At 46.8% G+C, this 24,083-nt stretch overlaps 1 protein-coding gene across 1 annotated transcript; it reads right to left on the bottom strand.

Moving 5' to 3' along the window:
* Nucleotides 1–2,290: 2,290 nt before the first annotated feature.
* Nucleotides 2,291–24,083, bottom strand: CSF2RA (colony stimulating factor 2 receptor subunit alpha). Its single transcript, XM_037824587.1, has 11 exons — nucleotides 24,015–24,083; nucleotides 16,980–17,106; nucleotides 16,747–16,876; nucleotides 16,484–16,668; nucleotides 14,923–15,056; nucleotides 12,273–12,290; nucleotides 10,443–10,578; nucleotides 9,783–10,090; nucleotides 7,448–7,547; nucleotides 5,930–6,011; nucleotides 2,291–3,404 (listed from the first exon to the last, which is right to left on the bottom strand). Exons 1-8 carry the CDS (start codon nucleotides 24,081–24,083, stop codon nucleotides 9,960–9,962), a joined length of 930 nt encoding a protein of 309 aa, XP_037680515.1. The 3' UTR covers nucleotides 2,291–3,404; nucleotides 5,930–6,011; nucleotides 7,448–7,547; nucleotides 9,783–9,959.

Here is a 24,083-nt window from a genome sequence, read left to right as displayed (position 1 = left end):
GAACGTATCTTATCACATTAATGAAGTGTATATCTGTTACTCTTTTATTTAATGTTATTATCAGGACTTAAAAAAATTTTGTCTAAAGTCTTTTTTGCATGAATGGAAGTATTCATATTATTTTGCTTCTTAGACTTACTGATCTGATGAGTAATTACCAATAGATTTTCCCAACATTAAACTATTCTTGCATTCAGGCATAAAACTCAGTTATTTTTCTTTTAATGTGCTGTTACTTTTTATGAGCTACCATTTTATTAAGGATTTTTGCCTTGGTAATCATCAGTTAGACTTGTCTTGGTTTTCCTTTTTTAATGAAAATTTTGTTGGGCTTGGTACCAGTAGTGTAATTCCAATTTTGGAAATTTTTTCTTATTTTTCTGTGGTCTGAAATAGTTTAAATAGGATTGGAAGTACATGTTCATTTAGGTTTAGTAAAATTCCTCTGGTCCTGACACTTTTTTGGGACAACTTTCTCTATTCCTTCTAATTCAATTAGACTGGCTATCTAAACTGGAAATAGTTTTGGTAAATTTTATTTTCCTAGAAAAATACCTATTTCATCCAGGTTTTCTAACTTATTCACATAGAGTCAACAAAGTCATAATTTATGATTGTTTTAACCACTTCTGTTTTCTACAGAGCCTGCTTTTGCATTTATTTCTTAATTCCACTGTTTTCCTTCTTTCTAACTCATTATTTTCTTTCTTTTAAAAAATTCTTATTTATGTGTCCATACTGGAAATTAGGGTAAGTTGTTTAGGTTCTCCATGCTCCAGTTTTACCTGCAAACTGAACATAATAATGCTTATCTTACAAGGTGGAACAGTCACACATTACAGCACTTGAAGCAGGGTGGGTTCCCAGCCAATGGAGCTCAACAATTATCCCCACTTTCTTTTCCCTCCACACATAAAGATGGGGGTGTTTGCCATTGCTCACCCTTCTGTCGTTGCTCCAAAAATCAGTTCCTGTCCCCTTGCCCTGATCATCTCAGAACAGACCACCCAAAATCATGTTAGAGAAGCAAGACTCTTTAAAGTTTATTTAATAGTCATAGTATCAATAAAATTATTAACAGTAGATTCATGTTCATTGTAGACAATCTGGAGAACCAGAAGAGCACGGAGAAAATAAAATGTCCCTGAAAATTCCAATATAAGGGCAATGGATGCACATTTGTCTGTGGCTGACACCCACTCAAATGGGAATTTCACACAGTGATGTTTTGATTCTTTTCATTTCACGTCATGTTGTTGAGTTTTCCCGTATTAAAACTTTCTTCTAACTGTTGAGTTTTTTCAATTGAAAATAGTTTATTTTCACTGTAAAAATGGTGGGGTTTTTTTTTGAGTCAAATATACAAACATAACAAAAAAAAAATCTCCCAAACTTTGAAGATAACCAACTCTGAGATTCTGGTGTTGTGTTCCCATTTGTGCATGCACACACACATACACAAACACAAGGTCACCAGCATGGGACCTACACACTGTGCAATACCTTTTCTATTTTACTAAAAATATATTGTGAATATCTTTCCATATGAACAAATATAAAATCTGTGTCACCTTTTTAAATGTCTATGTAATATACACTACAGTTTTAAAACAAATCTATGAACCCATATTTAGGTAATTTTCCATTTTTTATTATAAACAATTGAACAAAGATATACACACACACACACACACACACACACACACACACATACTCTGTGCTGGATCAAATTCAATGGATTAACTGCTGCAAGAGAATAAATAATAGCTGCATGAGAATATCAAGGATTGGGTAGGGAGTGGAGATAAATCACATATTGATAATTCACTATGACTTCCCCCACGTTCACAGGTTCCCTTTTTCCTTCTCCTTGGTTTATTTTATTTTTCTTACCACTGGTCCAGTGTCCAGTCATTTAAGTAGCCACTGGGTGATGTGGTCTCCCTTAGAAGTGGAAACAGCAGTTACGTTCCAACCCAAAGCCCTGCACCACGACCTTCTATTTTCACATCTACAAGGAAGGGGCCCCTCCATGGTGGTGGCCATGGAGATAGCTTTTTAAAAAGTAATTACAATAAATCTGACAATTAAACACCAAAAGAATATTAGTAGGGGTAACTTAAAGGAAAAAAAAGAGAGAAATGGGGGGGGGAATAAATGTGACAATTAAAAAGGAATTACAAAAGTAATAAAGTAACACAAATATATAACAATTAAATAATGCAGATGTATATTTATTAGAAAACATTCTCCTCTCCCCCATACCCCTCCCACCCACAATTGTCCTAGTTCACGGTTTGGAATGCCCCATCAAGAATTTCTAGTGCATAAATACTCACAAAGGGGGACTCACAGGTTGTTCTAGAACCTGGTTGTCTCAATATTTATTGACGTTGATAATTGATAGATGCATATTTGTTGGGACCAAACATCATTTATTTAGCCATTTCTCCCTTGTCTGTTTTTTTTTCCTTCAAATTGTGCTGTTGCAGATGAAGCAGAGCCACTCTTTGCACACACACTCTTGCTCCCATTTCTGATTTCCTGAGTAAGGGAGTGAGGTGCTGGAGCACAGCCTGCCCCGTGTTCAACATCTTGGCCCATATTCCTGGGCATTATTCTTGTTCAGAGAGGTTGACCATGCCAACTTTCACTGGCAGCCTGGGGGGCTCATTGCTTCGCTCTCTCGCCAGCAGTGATCTGCAGACTTCAAATTAAATAAATAGAAAAGCACACAGATTCGATGCACACTTCTTTGAGTATTTGCTGCAGGCAAATGTGTGACACTTTGCATTTGAAGGGCAATAGGTGGCTTAATATTTTTAAGGCATTTTTATTGAGATAGATTCACACACCAAACAAACCATCTGACGTATACAATCACCGGCTCATAGTATCATCCCATAGTTGCACATACAACCCCACAATCAATTTTAGAACATTTTCATTACTCCAGAAAAGAAATGCAAATAAAAAAGAAATCCAAAATCCTCCCATACCCCTTCTTCCCCCTTATTATTGACTCATAGTATTGGTGTGGTACATTTGTTACTGTTGATGAAAGAATATTAAAATACTACTGTTAACTACAGTCCATAATTTGCAATAGGTACATTTTTTCCCATAGACCCCTCTCTGGAGCTTAATTTTATGGTATCTATTCCACCACCAGGCTCACATAGAAGCTATTGGGCAGGTTTTGGGTGATACTGCTACAAAGCTAGTTAAAAACCTTTCACAAATAGCACGATTTTGAAAGTCGCCCATTGAATGATGGAGACAAGTGGTATTTTCAGAAGTGGAGGGTGAACTTCAGCCCTTGTAAATCATCCCGTGTCCTCCACGGTGAGGACGTCTTCCGATTCCTGGGCATCTGGAGGATGACAGGCACCTTCCCAGGCCATCTGAGAGAGAGAAGAAAGCACTCAGCTGGGACCATGGACAGCTATGTCCTCGGTTCTGACATCAGGAAAACATCAGTGAGTAGCAGCGTTATGCTCAACTGTCAAAAAGTAGAAACATCCAGATGTCCATCAGCCGATGAGTGGATAAACAGATGTGCTCAATCCACACAATGGAATAGTGTTCAGCCATGAAAAGGAATGGCGTTGTGATGCATGCTGCAACGTGGATGAACCCTGAACCCATTATGCTGAGTGAAGGAAAGATAAACTGCATGGTTCCTTGTCTATGAAATGTACAGAACAGGCAAAGCCATAGAGACAGAGAGCAGGTTGGTGGCTGCTCACAGAAGGGAAGAAGGCAGAATGGGGGAGTGAAAGCTGATGGGTAGTGGGTTTCCTTCAGGGGTAACAAAAAGGTCCTAAAATTGTGGTGATAGCTGCACAACTTTGTGAATATATTAAAAACCACTGAACTGTGCACTCTAAATGAGTAGATTGTATGATGTGGGAACTATATATCAATAAAGCTGTTAGAGAGAGAGCAAGCAAGTGAGGGAGAGATGAAGGAGGGAGGGAGAGAGAAAGGGAGGGAGAGAAAGAGGGATGAAGGGAAGGAAGGAAGGGATGGAGGGAGGGGTAAGGAAGGAAAGAAGGAAAGAGAAAGAGAAGAGGAAAGGAGGGAGGGAAGGAAGGAAGGAAAAAAGGAAGGAAGAAGGAAAGAAGGAAGGGAGAGAGGAAGGAAGGAAGGAAGGAAGAAGGAAGGAAGGAAGGAAGGAAGGAAGGAAGGGAGAAACCTCAGCTGCTCACGGAGTTGTGAGATGCTTGGAAGTTGACATGGACAGGCAGACAGTAGTGCTCTCCCAGGACAGACAGACATGCTCCGATTCAGAACAGATGGACCTCGTTGTCACGCTCCTGCTGCCTCCCTTAGACCCAGGAGCAGACACTGCTTCCTTCCCCAACTGCCTTTGGATGGACCGATTGTGGGGTTATTTTAGAAGATGGGGGACCACCCTGAGTTTAAGGGGGGCACTCCCAGCGAGCCTGAGTGTTGGGCACCAGCCGCAAGTTCTCAGTCACACCTGGGAGAGAATCAGTAGCTCCATTCAACCCTTCCACCCCGGCATCCCCCAGCCCTTAAGGAAGTGGCATTTCAAAGACTCAAAAACCCCACATTTGAGAGCCAGAAGCCTGGAAGGAATCTGAGGGTTGCCTGTGCAGAGCAAAGAACACAGGCTTGTGTGCTGGTTTGGATATATTATGTCCCCAAGAAAAGCCATATTCTTTAATGCAACCTCGTGGGGGCAGACTTACTGGTCTTTTGATTAAGGTGGGACTTTTTGTTTAGTTTGTTTGCATGGAGATGTGACCCACCCAACTGTAGGTGAGACATTTGATTAGATCATATCCATTCAGGGTGGGTCTTGATTGGTTTGCTGGAGTCCTTAAGAGAGATGAGAGCTCACACAGATGCCAGACACTTGGAGATGCAGACAGAAGGACGTTTGGAGATGCTAAGCTAAGAGATGAAGCCCAGAGTTTGCCCTGGAGAAGCTAAGAGAGAACACCCAGATGCTTAGAGAGAAATGCCCTGGGAGAACAAGCAAAGATGCACAGGAGCTGAGAGACAGAAGCTAAGAGACACAGAAGCCCAGAGACATTTTGGAGAAAGCCATTTTGAAACCAGAACCCAGGAGCAAAGGACCAGCAGACACCAGCCACGTGCCTTCCCAGCTGACAGAGGTGTTCTGGATGCCATCAGCTTTTCTTCAGTGAAGGTATCCTCTTGTTGATGCCTTAGTTTGGGCACTTCTATGGCCTTAGAACTATAAAGCTGTAACCTAATAAGTCCCCTTTATAAAAGCCAATGCATTTCTGGTAGTTTGCATAACAGCAGCTCTAGCAAACTGGAACAGCTTGGGATGGGATGCTTTGAAGAGCTGGCTTGACTTGCCCATTCCTTGGTCTCCATGTCTCAGCCATGACTTCCAGATGGGACTTGGAGCCATGCTAAGCCAGTCCCAGCAGACTATAGCCATGTGTCAATTTTATTGGTGAACCCACAATTCTGGATGCCATGACAAACTCACCCCGCATGGGACCAGCAGGGAAACTTGGGTCCCACGTAAAAATGGAAGTCTACAAAAGCCAACCACTTGCTTTTAGGAAGCAAAGGAAGGATTTGTATTTGGGGTCCATTTCCTGGCTCAGTGGACACCTTGGGGTTCTCCAAGGGGTCACAGCCACATTAGAGGCACACAAGTGTAGGCTCTGCCTCTTGGTGGGTGCAGACTGGGCAGAAAAGTTCCCAAGAGAGCCTGTCCCAAAAGGGAGAAGACCCCACCTGCACAGACGAGTCATTCCAGTAGACGGTGAGGGAATTTTTCAGTCATGATCAGAGAGTTGGGCTCCATCGTGCCAGTACTTGGGCATAGTAAGAGCAGGTTAATCTCTCAATGCCACAAAGGAGGAAGGACAGAGGGTAGTTCCGTCTCAGGAGGTGAAAAGGGGAGGGGTCCACTCACCTCTGCATTTTGAATAAAAACGCCAACCAATTCCCCTTTCACCTGCGGAATGGGAGGGAAAAGCTTTTGCTTCACAGAGTACCTGGAGAGAAAGGAAAAACACGAGACAGGAAAACATGTTTTGCAAGCTTGTCCCAGAGCCCTGGAATCTTTACCAGCAAGGAGAAAACAACTGGCAACAAGTCCATTTTCATCTGGACGTCACGCAGGTTTGCATTTCGTCCAGCCAATAACGGGTGAGTTGAGGGCGTTTTCCTGCGGGCTGCAGGAGCTGGTTTTCCAGAGGAGGGTGCAGTGGGGGGCAGTGGCTGCTGGACGGGACACCTGGAGGGACAGCTGGGATGAGGGTGGCGTCCTGACGTAGCTCAGCCTCCTCCCACCCACCGTCTCAGACGAGACCCCTCCCCACTTGGGATCAGCAAACCCAGAGCAAGAAGACAAAGCCAGACACCTTGCCGGTCCCAGATTTGCCCCTCCTCAGCCAGGAGGGCAACACGAACGTCTCGTGCTCTCTGCTCAGGAAGCACTTGGGAGGCCAGGGACCCTCAAGGCTCTCCAAGCCCCCCAGGGCTTTCTAAACACCCCAGGACTGCAAGTGCCCCCAGGCTCCTTCAGGCACCCCCAGAACCCTCTAGGAACCCCCAGACCTTCCAAGTACATCCAGAGATCTCCAATCACTCCCATTCCAGGGGACCCCATGGCCTCCAAGCACCCCAGGACCTTTTGAATGCCTCCAGGTAATTCCAGGCACCACCCCCACACACACACCAAGACCTTTCAAGTGTCCTCCAGGGCCTCCAGGTGCTTTGATTTTTGAGACTTCCTCAGGAATTCCATCTCCCACGCCCCCATCTCCCCCATCCTGCAACAACAGCCCACCCAGCTCTGTGCCAGGGTCCGTCAAGGGATCTGGCTCCAGGTATGGCCCGGGAGGCTCCTCCTGGAGGGCTGCTTGTGTGTACATGGACGAGACAGCCCGTGAGAGCTCCAGCCAGGTTTTGGGCTCCAGGTTGGCTGCGGATGCCCATCTGTGCTTGAGAACCCCCACCCCACAGCGGTGGAGTCAGCATGAGCTGCCTGCTTCCCCCGTGTGGTGGGGTGAACAGAGCACTGATTATCATTCCCGTTTGTGCCATCAGAAGTCTCGTGTGCCCATGGCAGTCCCCTGACTGTCTGCTGAGCTCCAGGCACTGGCCTTCAGGGGCCCCAGAGCACGTCTTCTGGGCACCAATGGGCTTTGTGCACATCATAATACTGTTATCAAAATCCTCGGATTAAAGTGCAATAATTCTTCCAGGCACAAAATAATGACTGTGTAGTATAGAAAGCGTGGGACTCACAAGCACACACACACACCTGCACAAAACTGAAATTCATCCACGGCCTCACCATTGGGAGAGAGCCCCGAGTTTTGGGGCATATATCGCAGATAGAATGGGTAGGATCACGAGCCAAGTTAAGCTCAATGTCGCCCCCAGCTGTGGGCTGAGGAATCATTGAGGAGGCTGTTGAGGTTACCTTTTAAAGAGGAACATCAGAGTCACAGCAAGCACTGCTGCTGCCACAACCACCAGCACGATCACAGCTGTGGTGCCACCAAAACCCTGCTCTTCAAAACCTGGAGGGAAGAGGAGCAGAGGGTCACAGTGGCTTGGGGTCAGTTAGGTATATGTATACATCAACCCCCAGTTATCACACTGGGGGGTGGGGACGTGGGAAGGGGAGGAAGGGCTGGAGGAGAGAAGAGAACCTCAAGACACAGGGACCAGAGGGAGTTGTGAAGGGTGGAGGGGAAGACCAGTGACCCCAGAGAATGTGTCCTTCTCCTGGTCCTGCATCCATCCCTACTCTGTCCCTGCCTTCTCCATGCCCTGCTCGCAGGAGAGAAGCCACTAAACACATTACCTTAAGGGCACAACTAATAATACACAACATATGTTTTCTCCAAAGGATATTTGCTTAAAACACCATCCTAAGTGTCATAGCCAAAGGAATGAATGTGTAATTGTGAAATGTCAAGGGTGGGAGAGAAGCTTTTATTATTGCAGAGGAAGCTTTCTTTCCTGGACTCTAATTTGACCTGCCAGCTGCTTCAGCAAAGGGAGGCTCACATGAGATGGGGGAAGGGGATTGTTTCAGGGGAGTGGGCCACCTGTGTAGATTTTAGGCATTCAGCAGGTGCATGGAGAGCTCATCCCCTGTTAGCCGTGGAATGCATAAGGAGGGGCCCCTGGAAACAGACACTGGGTCTGTCTCAACCTGGTGCTGTTCTACCAACTTCCCTGGGAGAAGGGACCTTCAGTGCTTCATCAAAACCACATTCACAGGCTGTCAGCTCCAGGCATTTCCTGCTCTCAGGAGCCCTTTCTGGGGTAGTAGAGATGTCATACTTACAGAACCCCACTTTATGATGGACCCCAGCATCTCAGATCTGGGAGGATGTGGGGTTTCCAGCTCTATTTGACCCCAACCCTGACCCCATCCCCCAGCTCCACCCTGACCCCATCCCCCAGCTCCACCCTGATCCCATCCCCCAGATCCACCCTGACCCCATCCCCCAGCTCCACCCTGACCCCATCCCCCCAGCTCCACCCTGATCCCATCCTCCAGATCCACCCTGACCCCATCCCCCAAGCTCCACCCTGACCCCATCCCCCAGCTCCACCCTGACCCCATCCTCCCAGCTCCACCCTGACCCCATCCCCCAGCTCCACCCTGACCCCATCCCCCCAGCTCCACCCTGATCCCATCCCCCAGATCCACCCTGACCCCATCCCCCCAGCTCCACCCTGACCCCATCCCCCAGCTCCACCCTGACCCCATCCTCCAGCTCCACCCTGACCCCATCCTCCCAGATCCACCCTGACCCCATCCCCCAGCTCCACCCTGACCCCACCCCCCAGCTCCACCCCGACCCCATCTCCCAGCTCCACCCCGATCCCATCCCCCAACTCCACCCTGACCCCATCCTCCAGCTCCACCCCGACCCCATCTCCCAGCTCCACCCTGATCCCATCCCCCAACTCCACCCTGACCCCACCCCCCAGCTCCACCCTGATCCCATCCCCCAGCTCCACCCTGACCCCATCCTCCAGCTCCACCCTGACCCCACCTCCCAGATCCACCCTGACCCCATCCCCCAGCTCCACCCTGACCCCACCCCCCAGCTCCACCCCGACCCCATCTCCCAGCTCCACCCTGATCCCATCCCCCAACTCCACCCTGACCCCACCCCCCAGCTCCACCCTGATCCCACCCCCCAGCTCCACCCTGACCCCATCCTCCAGCTCCACCCTGACCCCACCTCCCAGATCCACCCTGACCCCATCCCCCAGCTCCACCCTGACCCCACCCCCCAGCTCCACCCTGACCCCATCTCCCAGATCCACCCTGATCCCATCCCCCAACTCCACCCTGACCCCATCCCCCAGCTCCACCCTGACCCCATCCCCCCAGCTCCACCCTGACCCCATCCCCCAGCTCCACCCTGACCCCTTACTCCTCTCCCTCTCAGTGTACTCATGGCCATTTAAATCACAATGTTGAGAGGTAAGACCCTCTATGGGGCATTCTGGAAAGCTCTGCGGGGGATCCTGGTGTCCAGCCAGGTGTGAACAACTGAGACTGAGAGGTCTTCACACCTTGAAGTAATCTGTCACATCATCCCCTACTCTAAGCCTTTCCAAAGTTAGTCTGTTCTTTAATTAAAGTTCAGGACCCTGAACGTGGCCTCATGAACCACATTGTGTTGCACCACCTTCTGGGCACCCGTCACTCCACCCCCACCCAGGTGACCTCACACAGGTGACAGGTGACTTCACACAGGTCTCACACAGGGAACAGGTGAACTCACCCAGGGGACAGGTGACCTCTCACAGGTGATTTCACACAGGGCACAGGTGACCTCACCCAGGGGACAGGTGACCTGTCATAGGTGAATTTATACAGGTGAACGTACACAGGTGAGCATACACAAGTGAATGCACACAGATGCCTCACACAGGTGACCCCACACAGGTGACAGGTGACCTCACACAGGTGATTTCACACAGATGACCTCCACAGGTGAATGCACACAGGTGACTCCACACAGGTCTCTCACACAGGTGACAGGTGACCTTACCCAGGTGATTTCACACAGGCAAACTCCACAGGTGATCTCTGAAAGTTAATGCGTACAGGTGAACTCACACAGATGCCTTGCACAGGTGACCTCACACAGGATTTCACACAGGTGAACGATACAGGTGAATGCACACAGGAACCTCACACAGGCGATCTCCACAGGTGACCTCACAAGGTCCCTCACACAGATGACGTCCACAGGTGAATGCACATAGATACTTCTCACAGGTGACCTCACACAAGTGACCTCACACAGACCTCTACCTATACTTGTCAAGGACAGAGACTTCTGCCGTATTTCCCCAAATGATTGGGATCAGGCGACGGGGGGCCTGGGGAAGGGGTGCAGGTGGGCCTCCGCAGACCTTCCCAGGTGCCGGGCACTCACCAAAATGCAGCACCTCACTCCAATCACTCCAGATGCTGCTGCGCAGGTGCTTCACACGCATTCTCAGGGTGTTTTCTGCCGTAGCGTCAGAACTCGGCACCAGGTATACATTTGTGTCAGCTCCGGTTTGGAAAACCTTGAACAGAAATGAGTCTCTGCTGAGCCCCTGCTGCAGGTGAGAAGCTCATTGGTGCCAAAGTGGGAGCAGCACTGGTTGTGGGGTCCGGGGCATGGGTCACCCCTTCTCTGAGCACCGTGACTCTATGCTGGAGGGACCCTGACTCCTGGGTGGGTGAGTCCTGCCCCTTTATCCCTTTTCCCTGCACACTCAGAGTCTGCACACCCTCCAAAAAGGACAAGAAGTGCCGTTGTTATGTGCAAAGGATGTGTGGTACCAACGGCTTTCTGTGCACTTATCCTCATTTGGGCAGCACTCCAGCACCTGGGGGGAATGGGAGCTCTGGTTGTTCTGATCTCACAGTAAGGAGCCCAGGGGGCCCCAGACCCTGCGGAGGCCACATGGTTTCTGGGCAGCAGGGCTGGCATCTGAACCTGAGCATCTGGCATGTCCTTGCTGGTCTGGCCCGGTTCCTCCTGGGCATGACCCCTCTCTATCCACACTGGAGCCAGACACCCCAGGGTCCCGGGCAGCGTGAGTTGGGAGAGGCAGCGGGGAGGGAGAAGGGAGCTGGGCTGGCAGTCTGTAAGAGGAAGGGGGTTCCCCCTCCAGAGGAATGACTCAGTCCAAATGCATCCCAGCAGGGCTGTGTGCTCAGAGCTGGGCTGTTCCCTGCTGCGTGAGCTTGAGCTTGCCAGCATCCCTGATGCAGTCTCTGCACAGACGATATCCACTCTCCTCCAACCATCCATCATGACACCTCCAGGGGACAGGGTTTCTCTGAGAGCCAGGGTCCAATGTGACAGACTGAGTCCCAACCCTCCAGCTGATGTGCTAGAGACCAGGTGCGCCTTTATTAGCATTGACAGGGATTGCACACGTGGAATCACTTTGCACGACTGTGAAGTCTAACAAACGTGTTTGACTTCTTGTTCTTGACTCACAGGACACGGTTTCTTTTCTGACTATGCATACAGCTGGTGTTAAACTCCTTTCTTTCGTAAGCTGTGTTTCTCTCTCATATACGCAGCGGATCCCATGCTATGTTGACCCTCCGTCTCACCTGGAGGCAGGTTCCTGTGGGGTGGGTGTGGGGGCCCGTGGGGAGCTGCAGGACCAGCCCATCAAGATGAAAACTGAGGAAGAGGGTGGAGATCCTCCGCTAGCAGCCAAGGGAAACTCCTCTCGGCCTCTTCTGGGCAAGACAGTGTAGCGAGCAACCCCATGGGAAGTGGGATGCTATGCTTCTCGGTTCTAGGATGTCAGCACTGGGATGTAGCCCAGACATCTGAGTGGTAGGTGAGGTCCAGGTTGGAAAAATATCTCCCCAAAGCTGGCTTCCAAAGACACCTTTGGACCGCTTGTAATCCTCTCTCCAGTCCCCCTGGCATTTGACAGGTGGTCCCTGCATGCCCAGGAGAGCTTGTGCCCCACATGGAACTCACAATCCCACCCCCAGTGGTGGGACAGAAAGCACCTGCAGGGTTGAAAGTGCACGGCCACCCTCTAGTGGAGCTGAAGAGCCAGACAAGGACGTCCAGGGATGTCGCTGTCCACTGTGGGAACAGTGACCAGTGCGTTGAGCTGAGTCAGGGACGAGTGAAGGAAAATGTGTTTTCCAGCAAACCACAGCCAGGCAAACCTAGGGGGCGGGGGTGGCTCCTGGACATATTTTACGCGCCAAGGGTGGGATGTCGGAAAGGAATACTTACGGGGTCTCGGGAGATGCCCTGGAAAAAGACAGAAAAGGAAACCAGTCAGCGACTGCACTGTGGGCACGGCATACTAAGTCCGCTCCTGCAGACTTGCCTCTGGACAGGTGAGGAAAGTGAGGAGAGAGCCCAGGACAGCATCGAGTTCTGCATTAGGTGGACTTTTGAACATGGCAGAAGGAGATGTCAGCTCAGAAGTGACACCCACTCACTCTTCCACATGCACTTATTGGAAGTGTAAGGGATGCCCATGGTAAAGAGGGACTGGAGCTTCCCATGGAGGAGAAGCTGCCCCTGGCACCTGGGAATCAGTGGTGCCTGACAGGCTTGGCGCCCAGAGCATATCTGTACACCTGCGAGGGCTGTGTTTAAGCACGTCAGTCTACCTCAGTGATAGCCCCTGCTACAGGGAGAAGAAAGGGTGCCAGGGGCAGGTGTGAGCTGTGGTTCAGATGACGGGGAGGCAAGGGCTGGAGTGTGAACAGTGCAGGGCAGAATGAAGGTGGCTGAACAGAGGAGTGCACCACATGTCACCTGAGTGAGGTCACTTGAGTGACACACCTGTGTCAGGATGTCTGTAAACCTGTGAGAGGTCACTTGAGTGAGGTCAAACATGTGAGGTCACCTGTGTGAAGTCAATTGTGTGATGTCACTTGTGTGAGGTCACCTGTGTGAGGTCATCTGGGCTAGGTGAGCCATGTGAGGTCACCTGTGAGAGTTCACCTGTATGAAGTCAGCTGTGTGAGGTCATTTGTGAGAGATGACCTGAATGAGAATACAAATAAGAGGTTACTTGTGTGAGGTCAATTGTGTGAGGTCAATCACGTGAGGTCAATTTTGTGAGGTCACCTGTGAAAGGTCACCTGTGAGAGGTCAACTGTGTGAGGTCACCTGTGTGAGGTCATCTATGTGAGGTCACCCGTAAGAGGTCACCTGTAAGAGGTCAACTGTTTGAGGGCCATCTATGTGAGGTCACTTGCGAGAGGTCACCTGTGTGAGGTCATGTGTGAGAGGTTACCTGTGGGAGGTCACCTGTGAAAGGTCAACCATGCGAGGTCACCTGTAAGAGATCACTTGTGGGAGGTCACCTGTGCGAGATCAACTGTGTGACATCACCTTGTGAGGTCGCCTGTGCTAGGTCACCTGTGATGCTACGAGGAGTTCAGGGAGGCAAGCACGAGCTCAACGTTAGTGTCCACCCTCACTGTGAGCTTGGGGGGCAAGTTGAGGTCCTGTGGCCACCGCTGATGTTGTCATGGGGAAAAGGACATGTTGTGTGAGTGGTGGAAAGTCCCCAGTCCAGATCTGAGGCTCCCCAAAGCCCCCTTATGGTGAGTGGTGCTAGGGGTAGGGAGAGAGGGGTGGAGGAGGGGAAGGTGCGCACAGGTTGAAACCTTAGGGAAGCATCTAGTGAACTTCTCATGAGTGAACTTTTCCCAAGGTACTTTTAGGTTGTGTTTCAAAGAGTAATGAATGGGCTGCTGTTGAGCAATCTGAAAAATGAAATTAAGAAAACAATTCCACATGCAATAGCATCAAAAAATAACAAAATACCCAAAGAAGTTGAGGACACACACTGAAAACAACAAAACATTGTTGAAAGAAATTAAAGGAGATCTAAATGAATAGAAAGATATCCTATATTCAGCAATTAGAAGATTTAACCTTGTCAAAATGGTGAGACACACAAATTGATCTACAGATTCAGTGCAATCCCTGTCAAAATCCCAACTGCTTCTTTTTTGTAGAATTGGACAAGCTGATCCTAAAGTTCATCTGGAAATGCAAGGGACCCCAAATAGCCAAAACAAACTTGGAAAAGGAGAACAAAGTTGGAAGACTCACACTTCTCAATTTCCAAGCTTGTTACACAGCTGCCGGAATCAAGACAGTCAAGTGCTGACTTGAGGACAGATATATAGACCAATGGAATATATTGAGAGTCCAGAAAGAAGCCCTCACATTCAAGGCAATAGATTTTGGACAATGGTGCCAGGACAATCTGATGGGGAAAGAACAGTCTTTCCAACAAATGGTGCTGGGACAACTGGATAGCCACAAGCAAGAGAATGAATTTGGACCTCTACCTCATGCCATATATAAAAGTTAACTCTAAATGAATCAGAGACCTGCATATAAGAGTTAAAACTATTTTACTCTTAGAAGAAAACACAAGGATCAACCTTTGTGACTCAGATCAGACAATGGTTAATCAGCTATGACACCAAAAGCACAAACAACAAAAGAAAAATAGATACATTGCCCTTCATCAAAAAGTAGCAAACACTGAGAGAACTGAGAGTGTTTCAACCACTGTCCTCCATGGGGTAGACAGAATTCAAATCCAATCAGGTTTACTATCTACTAAAAACAAATATCAGCACTCTTCAGAGGAAGATAACAGAATCCAGTGCCTCACAAGAATCAGTGTCCCTACAATGTCCAGGATACAATAGAAAATTATTCAACAAACAAACAAAAAAGTAACAAATAGCACTTACATGGCAAAGAGAGGGTGAATGAACTGACAGAAAACAACTTTCCAGGGAAGACAAGGAATTATGCTCTCTATAACGAGGACTCAATTCCACATGGGAGAATGAGTGAAAACACATACTGTAGAGTCATCACAAAGCTTTGGGGTCATTACCTTTTTTTGGAGGTCCAGTTCATAGTATAAGACATGACTGTTAATATCAAATCTCATCTTGGGATTGTCCCACTGTATAATGTGATTTGATCCATTGTAGCTGATGGTGATGTTTGGTGGTGGGTTATACTTTTCTAAAATAAAAATGTGAATGTACAAAGAGTTACTTATAAATCTGCAGTGTAGAGGGTCAGTTAGATGGAAGACTTAGGGGAGTGTATCTTAGCAGTAATTTGCCCCATTTTTTTTTTTTCTGCATGAGAGAGTAAAGGCCACTGGGCAGGGGCAGTGAGCACTCAGGTAAGCTGAGAGTGCATCTTAGGACAGCCTCTCCATGGTACAGGTGTGCCCTCTTGGACAGGTACCCACCACTGCTTCCATGTTGCAGAATTGCAAACACATGGCCAGGTTCCCAGACAATCTTGCTAGCAGGTGAGAGCCTCCTCCTTCTTCGTTCTGCATGACAACCTATGACCCCAGGGGTTTGTGTCAACCAGGGTCAACATGGAGCCAACAGAACTGGTTGCCGTGATGACTGAAGTCATCCAAGCACCAGCCATATGCGGAAAATGACAACCATCCAAGGGATGGTTTCTTTGGAACCTGAGGCCGTGGGGTTCAGAGTGTCTGCTAGAAGTCTGACTTCCAGAAACACTTTCATTTGACACGAGGATGCAAATGAAGGTCAGGGGCACCATTGCCCAAGCTTGGGGTTGGAGAGTCCTCAAAAGTATAGGGGAATTTGTTACCTTCTTGGGTCCCAATGAGTCCATTATGCACTCTGCACACAGTAACCCCGAGAAGCCCCCAAATCCCTTCCCGGGGCAATAGAACCCTCCCCTCTATGTGGCTGTGCAGACTTTGGGGAAAAAAGCATCTTTGTTGCAAAGAACATACCTGAGATTCTTCCATGTGTGATAACTATGCATACCTCTCTTGCATCCCACCCCAAGAAAGAGTGGTGAGCTTCCTGCTTCCGTCTCTGCATATTTTCCAGACCCTGACTATAGACCCTGATTTCCCCAGCTGGTCGAGGACCCAGCACCCCATCACACTGACAGACTGAATATACAAATGGGCAATGGCCAGACCATACATAAAATCCCACCCACAACCTGCAACAACCAGTCCAGGAAGTCAACCCACAATCAGTATAACAATCACCCTCAAATAGCCAGGACTTTATCAATTACTGACAGCTTCTCTAATTTTGCCCCCACTTCCAACTCTGGACTGACTAGTGAAAGCCAACTATGCACCACTAACCAAAAACATAGGATGTTCCACTTCTAGTGAACTCATCTCCAACTTCCCAGCATCCACAGCTTCCCATTGGGGAAAACTGGAATTCTTCCCCTTTTCCACCACAAAGCTCTCCTGCTCCTCTACCTGCCTTAGAGTCTCCGCCCAAAGCAAATGATGGTGGTTGATGCCCTTGTTGCAGCAAGTGCTGAATAAACAGCCTTTGTTCTCATTCGGGGAGTTTTTGTTTATTCTTCCAACAAAGTTGGGGGGAGTGTATTCCATTCAGGAGAAAATACAAGGTGAGAATCTCTCTTACCATTCAAATAGGCGGTAAATGGAGCAAAATCCAGAAACTGGATGGCAGTTTCACTGCTGGTCCCATTCAATAAGAAGAAGTAGTTGTCCATCCGATTTGGCTTGGAGAGTTTGTCGAAATGGCAGCCCACATGCATCCCCGTTGGGCTGCTGAGGTAGTGGGGGCATTCCACCTCCTCCCCGTCCCTGTAACATCCAAAAAGGCTCAACAGGGGTTTGGCATGTGCACCAGTCCCAGCCCCAGCTCTGAGATGTCCAGCTTACCAGGTGTCCCACTTGTAGAGGTGGTACTGGACATCCACGGGGGCTGCCGGGCCAGCCAACCAGCTGCAGTTCATGAAGCAGATGTTGTAAATGAAGCAGGAGAAACTGACTGCCCCAGAGCCTTCCTTGCCTGAGAAGAAGGACCAAAAGTCCTTAGAGGCTAAGCCACCTCCCTCCCCACTTGCTGATGGCATTGGTGGCGGGTGAGCCTACGGTGTCAGGTAAAGTCCCACCTGAGTTATTAAAGATCAGCACTTCCTGAAATGTGTCCCCATTAGAAATGACGTTCACACTGAGGATAGCGCCTCTATGTAACACAGAGCTTGAAAATATGCAGAAGTAGGTGTTGTTCTCTTGGACCTGGAAAAGATGCAATGAAGGGTAAACATAACCCGAGGTTAATCAGGAAACTTTAGACCTGACTCTAGCCAAGGATGGCTCCACGAGGGGGTCCCAGACCCACTAGGACTGCAGATTAGCAAGATGCCAGGAAACCCCTTTGCACATCAGGGTGGGAGTGGGACAAATGGTCCATCTCAGGGACTTCTGACCACACTGCAATATCCATCAAAGTAACAAAAAAAGGAAAGCTGCAAGAGCCCTGGGGTGAGGGTAATGTAAGTCCATGATTAGAAAGACAGACAGACACAAACACACACACACACACACACACACAGGATTCCCCGTTCTGCCCCTCTGGGAAGCCCCATCCTCAGGCCTGGAACTGGACAGACCCCACCCCAGAAGTCGAGGGGGTCCTCAACTTCTCTCCTGGGCTGGGGACCCTTGAGCTGAGGGCTCCCTGTGGTGTCCCCCTCCCAGGGGAATGGGAGGTGGGGTGGGCTGCAGCCTGGACTGGGGTCAGTGGGGGAGACAAGTTCCTGGAGACTGACAGTCCACCCAGCCCAGACTCTGGACCCTGCCCTCCAGCTTAACTTCTGTACGGGGGTTCTGGAAGCACGCAGGAGGGAACGGGGAGATTCTGGGCTCACATGCCCTGTCCCCGGCAAACACGAAGCCTGGGGTGTACCCCGCCTTCAGAGATGGGCAAACATGTAACCACAGGGTCTAAAAAACAAACTTCACCACGAAGAAGGGCAGGGATTTTCTCGAGATGTAACAGTAACACCTTCTTATGGAAAGGATTTACTTCAGAAAAACAAACAAACAAAACAACAGCAACAGTTGCTTTGAAATCCTGAAACAGAAGAAAAGAAACAAGAAATGAAAGGTGATATGAAAAAGCAGAGGGAGCTGGCTGGAAAGAAGCCAACTCCAAAAGGAAAGCTTACAAAGTACACAGATAACGAAGAATTCCTTAAACATCCTTGCAGGATCACAAAGGACTCAAAATCAGGCTGATTTCAGACCTTATAGCACTAAACATAAGCCAACAATGGGTCAGTTGTTTTTAGGGAAAACATTTCAAAAGAAATTTAAATGCAGCCAAGGCAGGAGGGTTCACATCAAAGTTGAGGAAGGGACATTCTTAAATACGTAAGGACTCACAAAAATACTCTACCTGGGTATTGCAAGGGTAAATCCAAATATAAAATGCCAAAAAACTAAATTAAAAATTTCCCCAGTGCCAAAAGGGAAGGACACTCCTTTCACATTTGCTTTAGAGAACCTGAAATTGTGAATGATCCCTCCTTCTCTTTGAGATGTACATAAGCCTTTTTAGAAGCTGAATAAACCTCTTCCCACTTTTGCTTCCCAGGAATACTTTTTCTGGAGCCCTTGGAGACAAAGAAATCTTTAAAATGTGAACCTAAAGAAGGGTGACATCTCTTCCTATCGCTTTGGCTGTTTTGCTCCCAGATGCAACTTCCTACTTGTCGAAAAGCTAGGACAAGTTTTCTTTCTCCTTTAGATACAGATGATTAACATGTGATAGTTGATTGTACCTGCCTGGCTATGCAAAGGGGTGAGATTTCTTTTCTTTTTTGCAATCTCATTAGCAGACACCGTAAAACTGTTTTTACAGACACTTAACCATAAACCTGTTTCCTTTAATTATTTTATGGCAAGCAATTTCTGGTTGGCAGGATATTTTATTTTTAATATTTCCCCAACAGTATCTTGGACAGAGCCAAAATTAATAACCATATGAAAGGGGCATGACAGGGCTTTACAGCAATTAAACACATGGAGTTGAAATAGTGATTGATTGTAACCACAGAGTTGAAATATTTGTAACCACGGTAATACTTTGAAGACAAAAGTTAGAAAGACTTGAAAGAAAAAAACATATATTATGTGGAAAAAAATCAGCTTGGCAACAACATCCTGTTTCCTGTGAAAAGAAATAAAACAAAATAGAGCTTCTATGGCTAAGAGATTAAAATGCAGTCAGAAGATCATTCTGGAGCTTATTCTTAGGCAGGTCACAGCCAGAAATCACAAACTGCCACGGTGTGCAAAGCCTCAAGCAACATAATCCTCAAAATCCCAAGGACAGCAGACACCAGACACAAACCTTAAGTAAAGTACTCTGTTAACTATTTAACCTGAGGTACAAGTAGAGCACCCCAAATATGCACCAACCACAAACAACTTGTCTAATCTTCTTTTTCTTTAAAAACTCTTGCTTGGAACCCTGAGTTGCAACTCTAAGACCCCAAATAGACACTTCTGTTGCCATGCGGCTCAATTTCCCCATGGACACTCCCAATTCCAGATTAGAGTGGAATAGGACGTCTGGTATCAGGGGAGTAAGTGTGGACCCCCTTCAAATCAGGGAGGTCAGACATGATGGTGCATGGAATTCAGAAATCAGAGCTAATATGGATTTTAAATATAAAAAGTAAGATAAATGGGCAATATTCAAAGTAGTATTCACATGAAATCAATGGGAAAAAATAAAAAAGGAAATAACCCACGTCGCAAAGGCAGAAGATAAAAGAGAGTGAGCCTGGAATTATTTTAAAAATGCAAACAGAGGGAGTGTAAAACCCCATCACAAAAGACAAAACCAAATGTGTCGGTTTTGCCAACAACAGAAACGGATTAACCTATTAGCAAACCCTCCCAGAAGTTGTTAACAATGAAATTCAAAAAGTGTGAGTTATAGAAAGTCGGGAGACTGAAAATAAGAGCTGGGGGAAGGTTTCCAGTGAGAGGAGGGGCAGATGTAACTTCCAAGTGTCATAAAAAAGCAAATCTGTGTTTAGGTAAGAAGAAGCTCTATTCTGCAGGATTATTGGAAGGCGAGAGACTACTGCAATCGAGAGCTTTGGCAACAGAAAACTCAAGGGTTAGAAAAGGGTTTTCTTTTATAGAGAGGAGTGGACGAGGCTCCAGAGAATGGGGTGTGGGACAAGGGAAGGAAGGGTGAAGTGACTGGACAGAACTCAGAGGTTTTGCCCCCAGCCCACCCATTTTCTGGGAAGGGCCCCTCAGGGGGCCGTCCTCTGGCTGAGGCTGGCACAGCCAAAGCTCAAGGTCCTGGGGAAGGAGAGAAGCTCCACCCAAGTTTGGCTAACAAGCCTTCTGTTCTGATTGATCAAGGGGACGAACAGGTCAGATAATCGTTGACGAGGCCACGGATGGGGACAAGGAGGGCTGTGTCCAGCCAGGTCTCGGAAAAATGGGGTGTCCGTGATTTCCCCTAAATCAGCTGGCTCTCCGCTGTATGCTGATTTCCAGAATGCAAAGAGTGAGGCAGGCTCTCTGGGTTCCTGACTCTTCGGGAAGTTATGCCAGCCATAGACTTTGAAGGCAAATGATTGAAGAAATACAATTGTTAGAAATATGCGGCAAAGGAGAAAAAGGAAACTTTGGGGACCTGTGTTGAGACGCCCCATTTGCATTTTGGCAGGTGAAGTGAAGAGGCATCGAAAGACTGAATAAGCCCAGACGCATTACACGCGTCCCCTACAATTAGGCAGTGCCTTCCTTCCCAGTGATGATATTTGCACATTTTTATCTTCAACTAGGTGTTATAGAAAAGCCAAAACCCATATGCCAAGCACAAATTGCACTGGCATGTTTCCTGAGTCTAAAAACAAAACAAAAACAAAACAAAAAATATGAAAACCAATATATATTAAATACAAAAATAAGCCCAAGAATTAAAAAAAAAAAAAACAATTAGAAGGAACTTATCCCCACCCCCACTAACTCTTAGGAAAAAGGGGAAACCAGAAGCAAAGCACAGATGATTTCGATAAAAATGGTACAAGGTGAGGCCCAGTTTACCTTCTGCTTCAGCAACAGTTTTATTCAAAATGTGCCTTAGATATTGAATAAGAAAGAAGGGGCAATAAACCAACCACTTAAGAAGTTAGAATCCCTTCCCCAAAAAGAGCTAGATTTTTTATTCAGCAGAAAAAGGATCAAAAAGCAAACCTGAGAACAGTAGGAGAAAGGAAATAAACATGAAACAGAGATTAATAAAGCAGAAAATACAGGAAATACACCAGACAGTTGTTATTTATTGTATCATGATGGTCAGCCATAGCATATAGCAAATATATAAATACAGACCCAATCAATTTTATGTAGCTGGAAGAACTCCGAAAAAAAGATGACATGATGGCACAAAAAAGAGAAAGAACAATACAGAAAATCCCAAAATGCCATACTCACAAACTGAATTCAAAGAGCCATTACCAAGATCTTTCAGAGTTTGTGATAGGAAGGCAAAGATGATATAAGAAAATGTGTTAAAATAATAATACACCAGTGAGGCCAATGAAAGAAAAAAATAACAATCCCAACAGATGCCCCCAAAAAAGGGCATTCAGGAACATGCAAATTCTGTGCCTAAGAAAACACTTCCAATATCAGGAATTTAAAAGAACTTCAGTGTCTTTTTACATCAGCAGGGAGTATCATAATTAATAGCGACTAAATCTTTTAAACCTGGGAACAAAGGAAGGTTCTCAAAGTCCTCTTGAATTCACAATAAGAAATGAAACAGCAAGAAAAGGCAAGACTACTGCAAAGGAGGGAGCCAAATTAGCATTATTTCTAAATTATATAATTAATCAAATGCATCAAATTTATAAACAGTTTAAGGAAACCACTGGACACAAGACAAATATGATGAAGGCAGTAGGCTTCCTGTACCAGTGGCAAACAGCCAGAGAAAAATATTGAAAAACAATTTCAAGCTCACTTGCAACAGCCATCTGTCCAGGGCACCACTACCTCCTCAAACCAGATGAGGAAGGACAGAGGGACAGCACACAGGACAACCCAGGAGGGACCCCTTTGAGGCTGGGGGTCGCCAGGGGCAGGCACCCCATTTTAGCCCTTCCTTCCCACCCCAGCTGCAGGACTGGGGAGCCAGCGGGGAAGAGTGGATTTGGAAAGGGAGGCAGCCAGACAACACTTAAAGCACTCAAGCAATTTATCGACAAGAAGGGGATGTTAAGGTTTGAAACGGAAAAAATGACATACATTTTTTCCACAATTTTGGGGGGATTGCTTTATTTCATTTTATTGATTAAATTAACTGCTCTATAAAGCACTGCAGATGTCATAACTGTTAACATAACAATTTACCAAACTGTAATTAACTGGTGCAGTTTCCTGGACATGTTTTATAAAGGAAAGGAAATGTCAAATCCAGCCTAGCAGAACAAAGGAGATTTATTTCTCAGACAATTAGTCAGGCAATTATAGCAGGTAAAGAGTTTCCTTCCCCAATCTGAAGCACTCCATCAGTAGAAAGATTCTGATAAATAGAAACCAGACACTCAAAAAAGATTCCACAACTTGGAAGACAATAATGGAGAGGTTTACCTTTTTCAGCTTCAAAGTTGGAGGGTTTGAGTCATTTAATTTTTATGTATCCAACTGGTAGTGGCTTTTCAGCCACAGTGTCCTCACTCTGAGTCTTATTCACAATGTATTTTAATATCCTCACACTCAACACTAAGACAAAGCAATTTTAATGCTAGGTGCATACCACATGCCTTTGCTGCGAACTGCTTTTCTTGACAAGTTATGAAATAGTTCAAGGAGGGATGGTTAAGGCTGTGTTACTGAATGATTCTGGTAAATACCACCCATTTTTTTGTCATGTTGCAACTTTGTTTCCAATTTAGTAACTGTTGCTATAGAATTAGAATCAGATAGCAACAATGATATTATTAGCCTTTTTTTAAAACTTTGATTTAGCAGCAACTGTGGTTCCCACTTTTAACCCCTTGACAGCAAGATCCAAGTTCTCTCATATGCACAGGAGCACCCAAGTGCAAGGGGTTAAATAATCAGCACAAAGATTCTGCATTCCGGCTTGTAGCATTTGGCAGCACTGAAAGGAAAGGAAGCTGCGCTACATCTTGAAGAATTGTGGGCAACCGAAAGAAGACACCAGGAGGAGATAAAATGTCACATGCAGTCGTCTTAGACTTGTACATGTCCCAGATCATCTTTCTTGGGGGCTTTTAATCTCCTTCAAGGACCATCACTTTCTCCTTCTTTATGGCTTTGCTTTCCTTTCCTTGCTTCTATTTTCCACTGCAAAGCCCAGACAATGAATTGGTCATCTTTTCAAGTCATCAGTTCTCAATGAAATACACACATCTTGAACTACAGCTTCAAAAAAACTGGCATAATATAGTGATAGTCTGTATTCAGTAATTTTATCTTTCAGTAACTTTCCAAACTCTGGGAAACCATCTCTTGAAGATAGGTTCATAGCATGTATTTCATCAACTGTATGATTAACATCAAAAGTTCCTTTTGCTACTTCCAGCTCTGAAGTGTCCTGCAACTTCTTTAGCCACAGTTCTTCTGCTGTTAGCACTTTGGGTTCATTGTCCTCGCCTTCTGAGCAGTCCCTTCTTTCTGCACAGGGTCTTCCACGGAGAACGCATCCACATCCCAGGAGTAGAGTTCGCTGCCACCAGTGCTGCTGACATCTCAGTCCCCTTGTTATTTTTTTTTTTTTAAATAGATGCATAATATCCCCCATCACTGGGCCTCTCTGAGTCCCCTGAGCAGGGGAACCCTCCATCTCCCCTCCTCCCCTCTGGTGCCATAAAACACCATTTCCTTCATGCAGGTAAGGTGCTTACCTGCCAAAACCATTTTAGTGATCTTAAAGCAAGGAAAGCCAGACAAATGTATTCCTAGGTATATTTATGCAGCACAAAAGTTTTAATTCTACCTTATTGAGTTTTTTTCCCAGGGAAATTTGGACCTTCACATCTAACCATATGCAACTCTTAGGGCACAATAGAAGGGGACTCTCTGGGTCCCTGGAGAAGTGAGACGACATGGACTGAAAGCTTCCCGGGGGCAGAAGTGGTTACCTGCAGTTTACCTGCAAGGTCACCCAGCTCAAAGGGTGTGCTGGAGAAACAGGTGATGAACACATGCAT

Source organism: Choloepus didactylus (assembly GCF_015220235.1).
Source record: "Choloepus didactylus isolate mChoDid1 chromosome X unlocalized genomic scaffold, mChoDid1.pri SUPER_X_unloc1, whole genome shotgun sequence".
NCBI classification, from domain to species: domain Eukaryota; kingdom Metazoa; phylum Chordata; class Mammalia; order Pilosa; family Megalonychidae; genus Choloepus; species Choloepus didactylus.
This window is presented reverse-complemented; position numbering and strand designations above follow the sequence as displayed.

What these genes read in the sequence shown, in the direction of transcription:
- CSF2RA (XM_037824587.1), bottom strand. Translation starts at nt 24,083, where the DNA reads ATGCATGTGTTCATCACCTGTTTCTCCAGCACACCCTTTGAGCTGGGT. An exon ending in ACCTTGCAGGTAAACTGCAG is followed by an intron (nt 17,107 to 24,014) that starts GTAACCACTTCT and finishes CATCTTTTCCAG; the next exon opens with GTCCAAGAGAACAACACCTA. An exon ending in GCTGATCTTTAATAACTCAG is followed by an intron (nt 16,877 to 16,979) that starts GTGGGACTTTAC and finishes CCTTCTTCTCAG; the next exon opens with GCAAGGAAGGCTCTGGGGCA.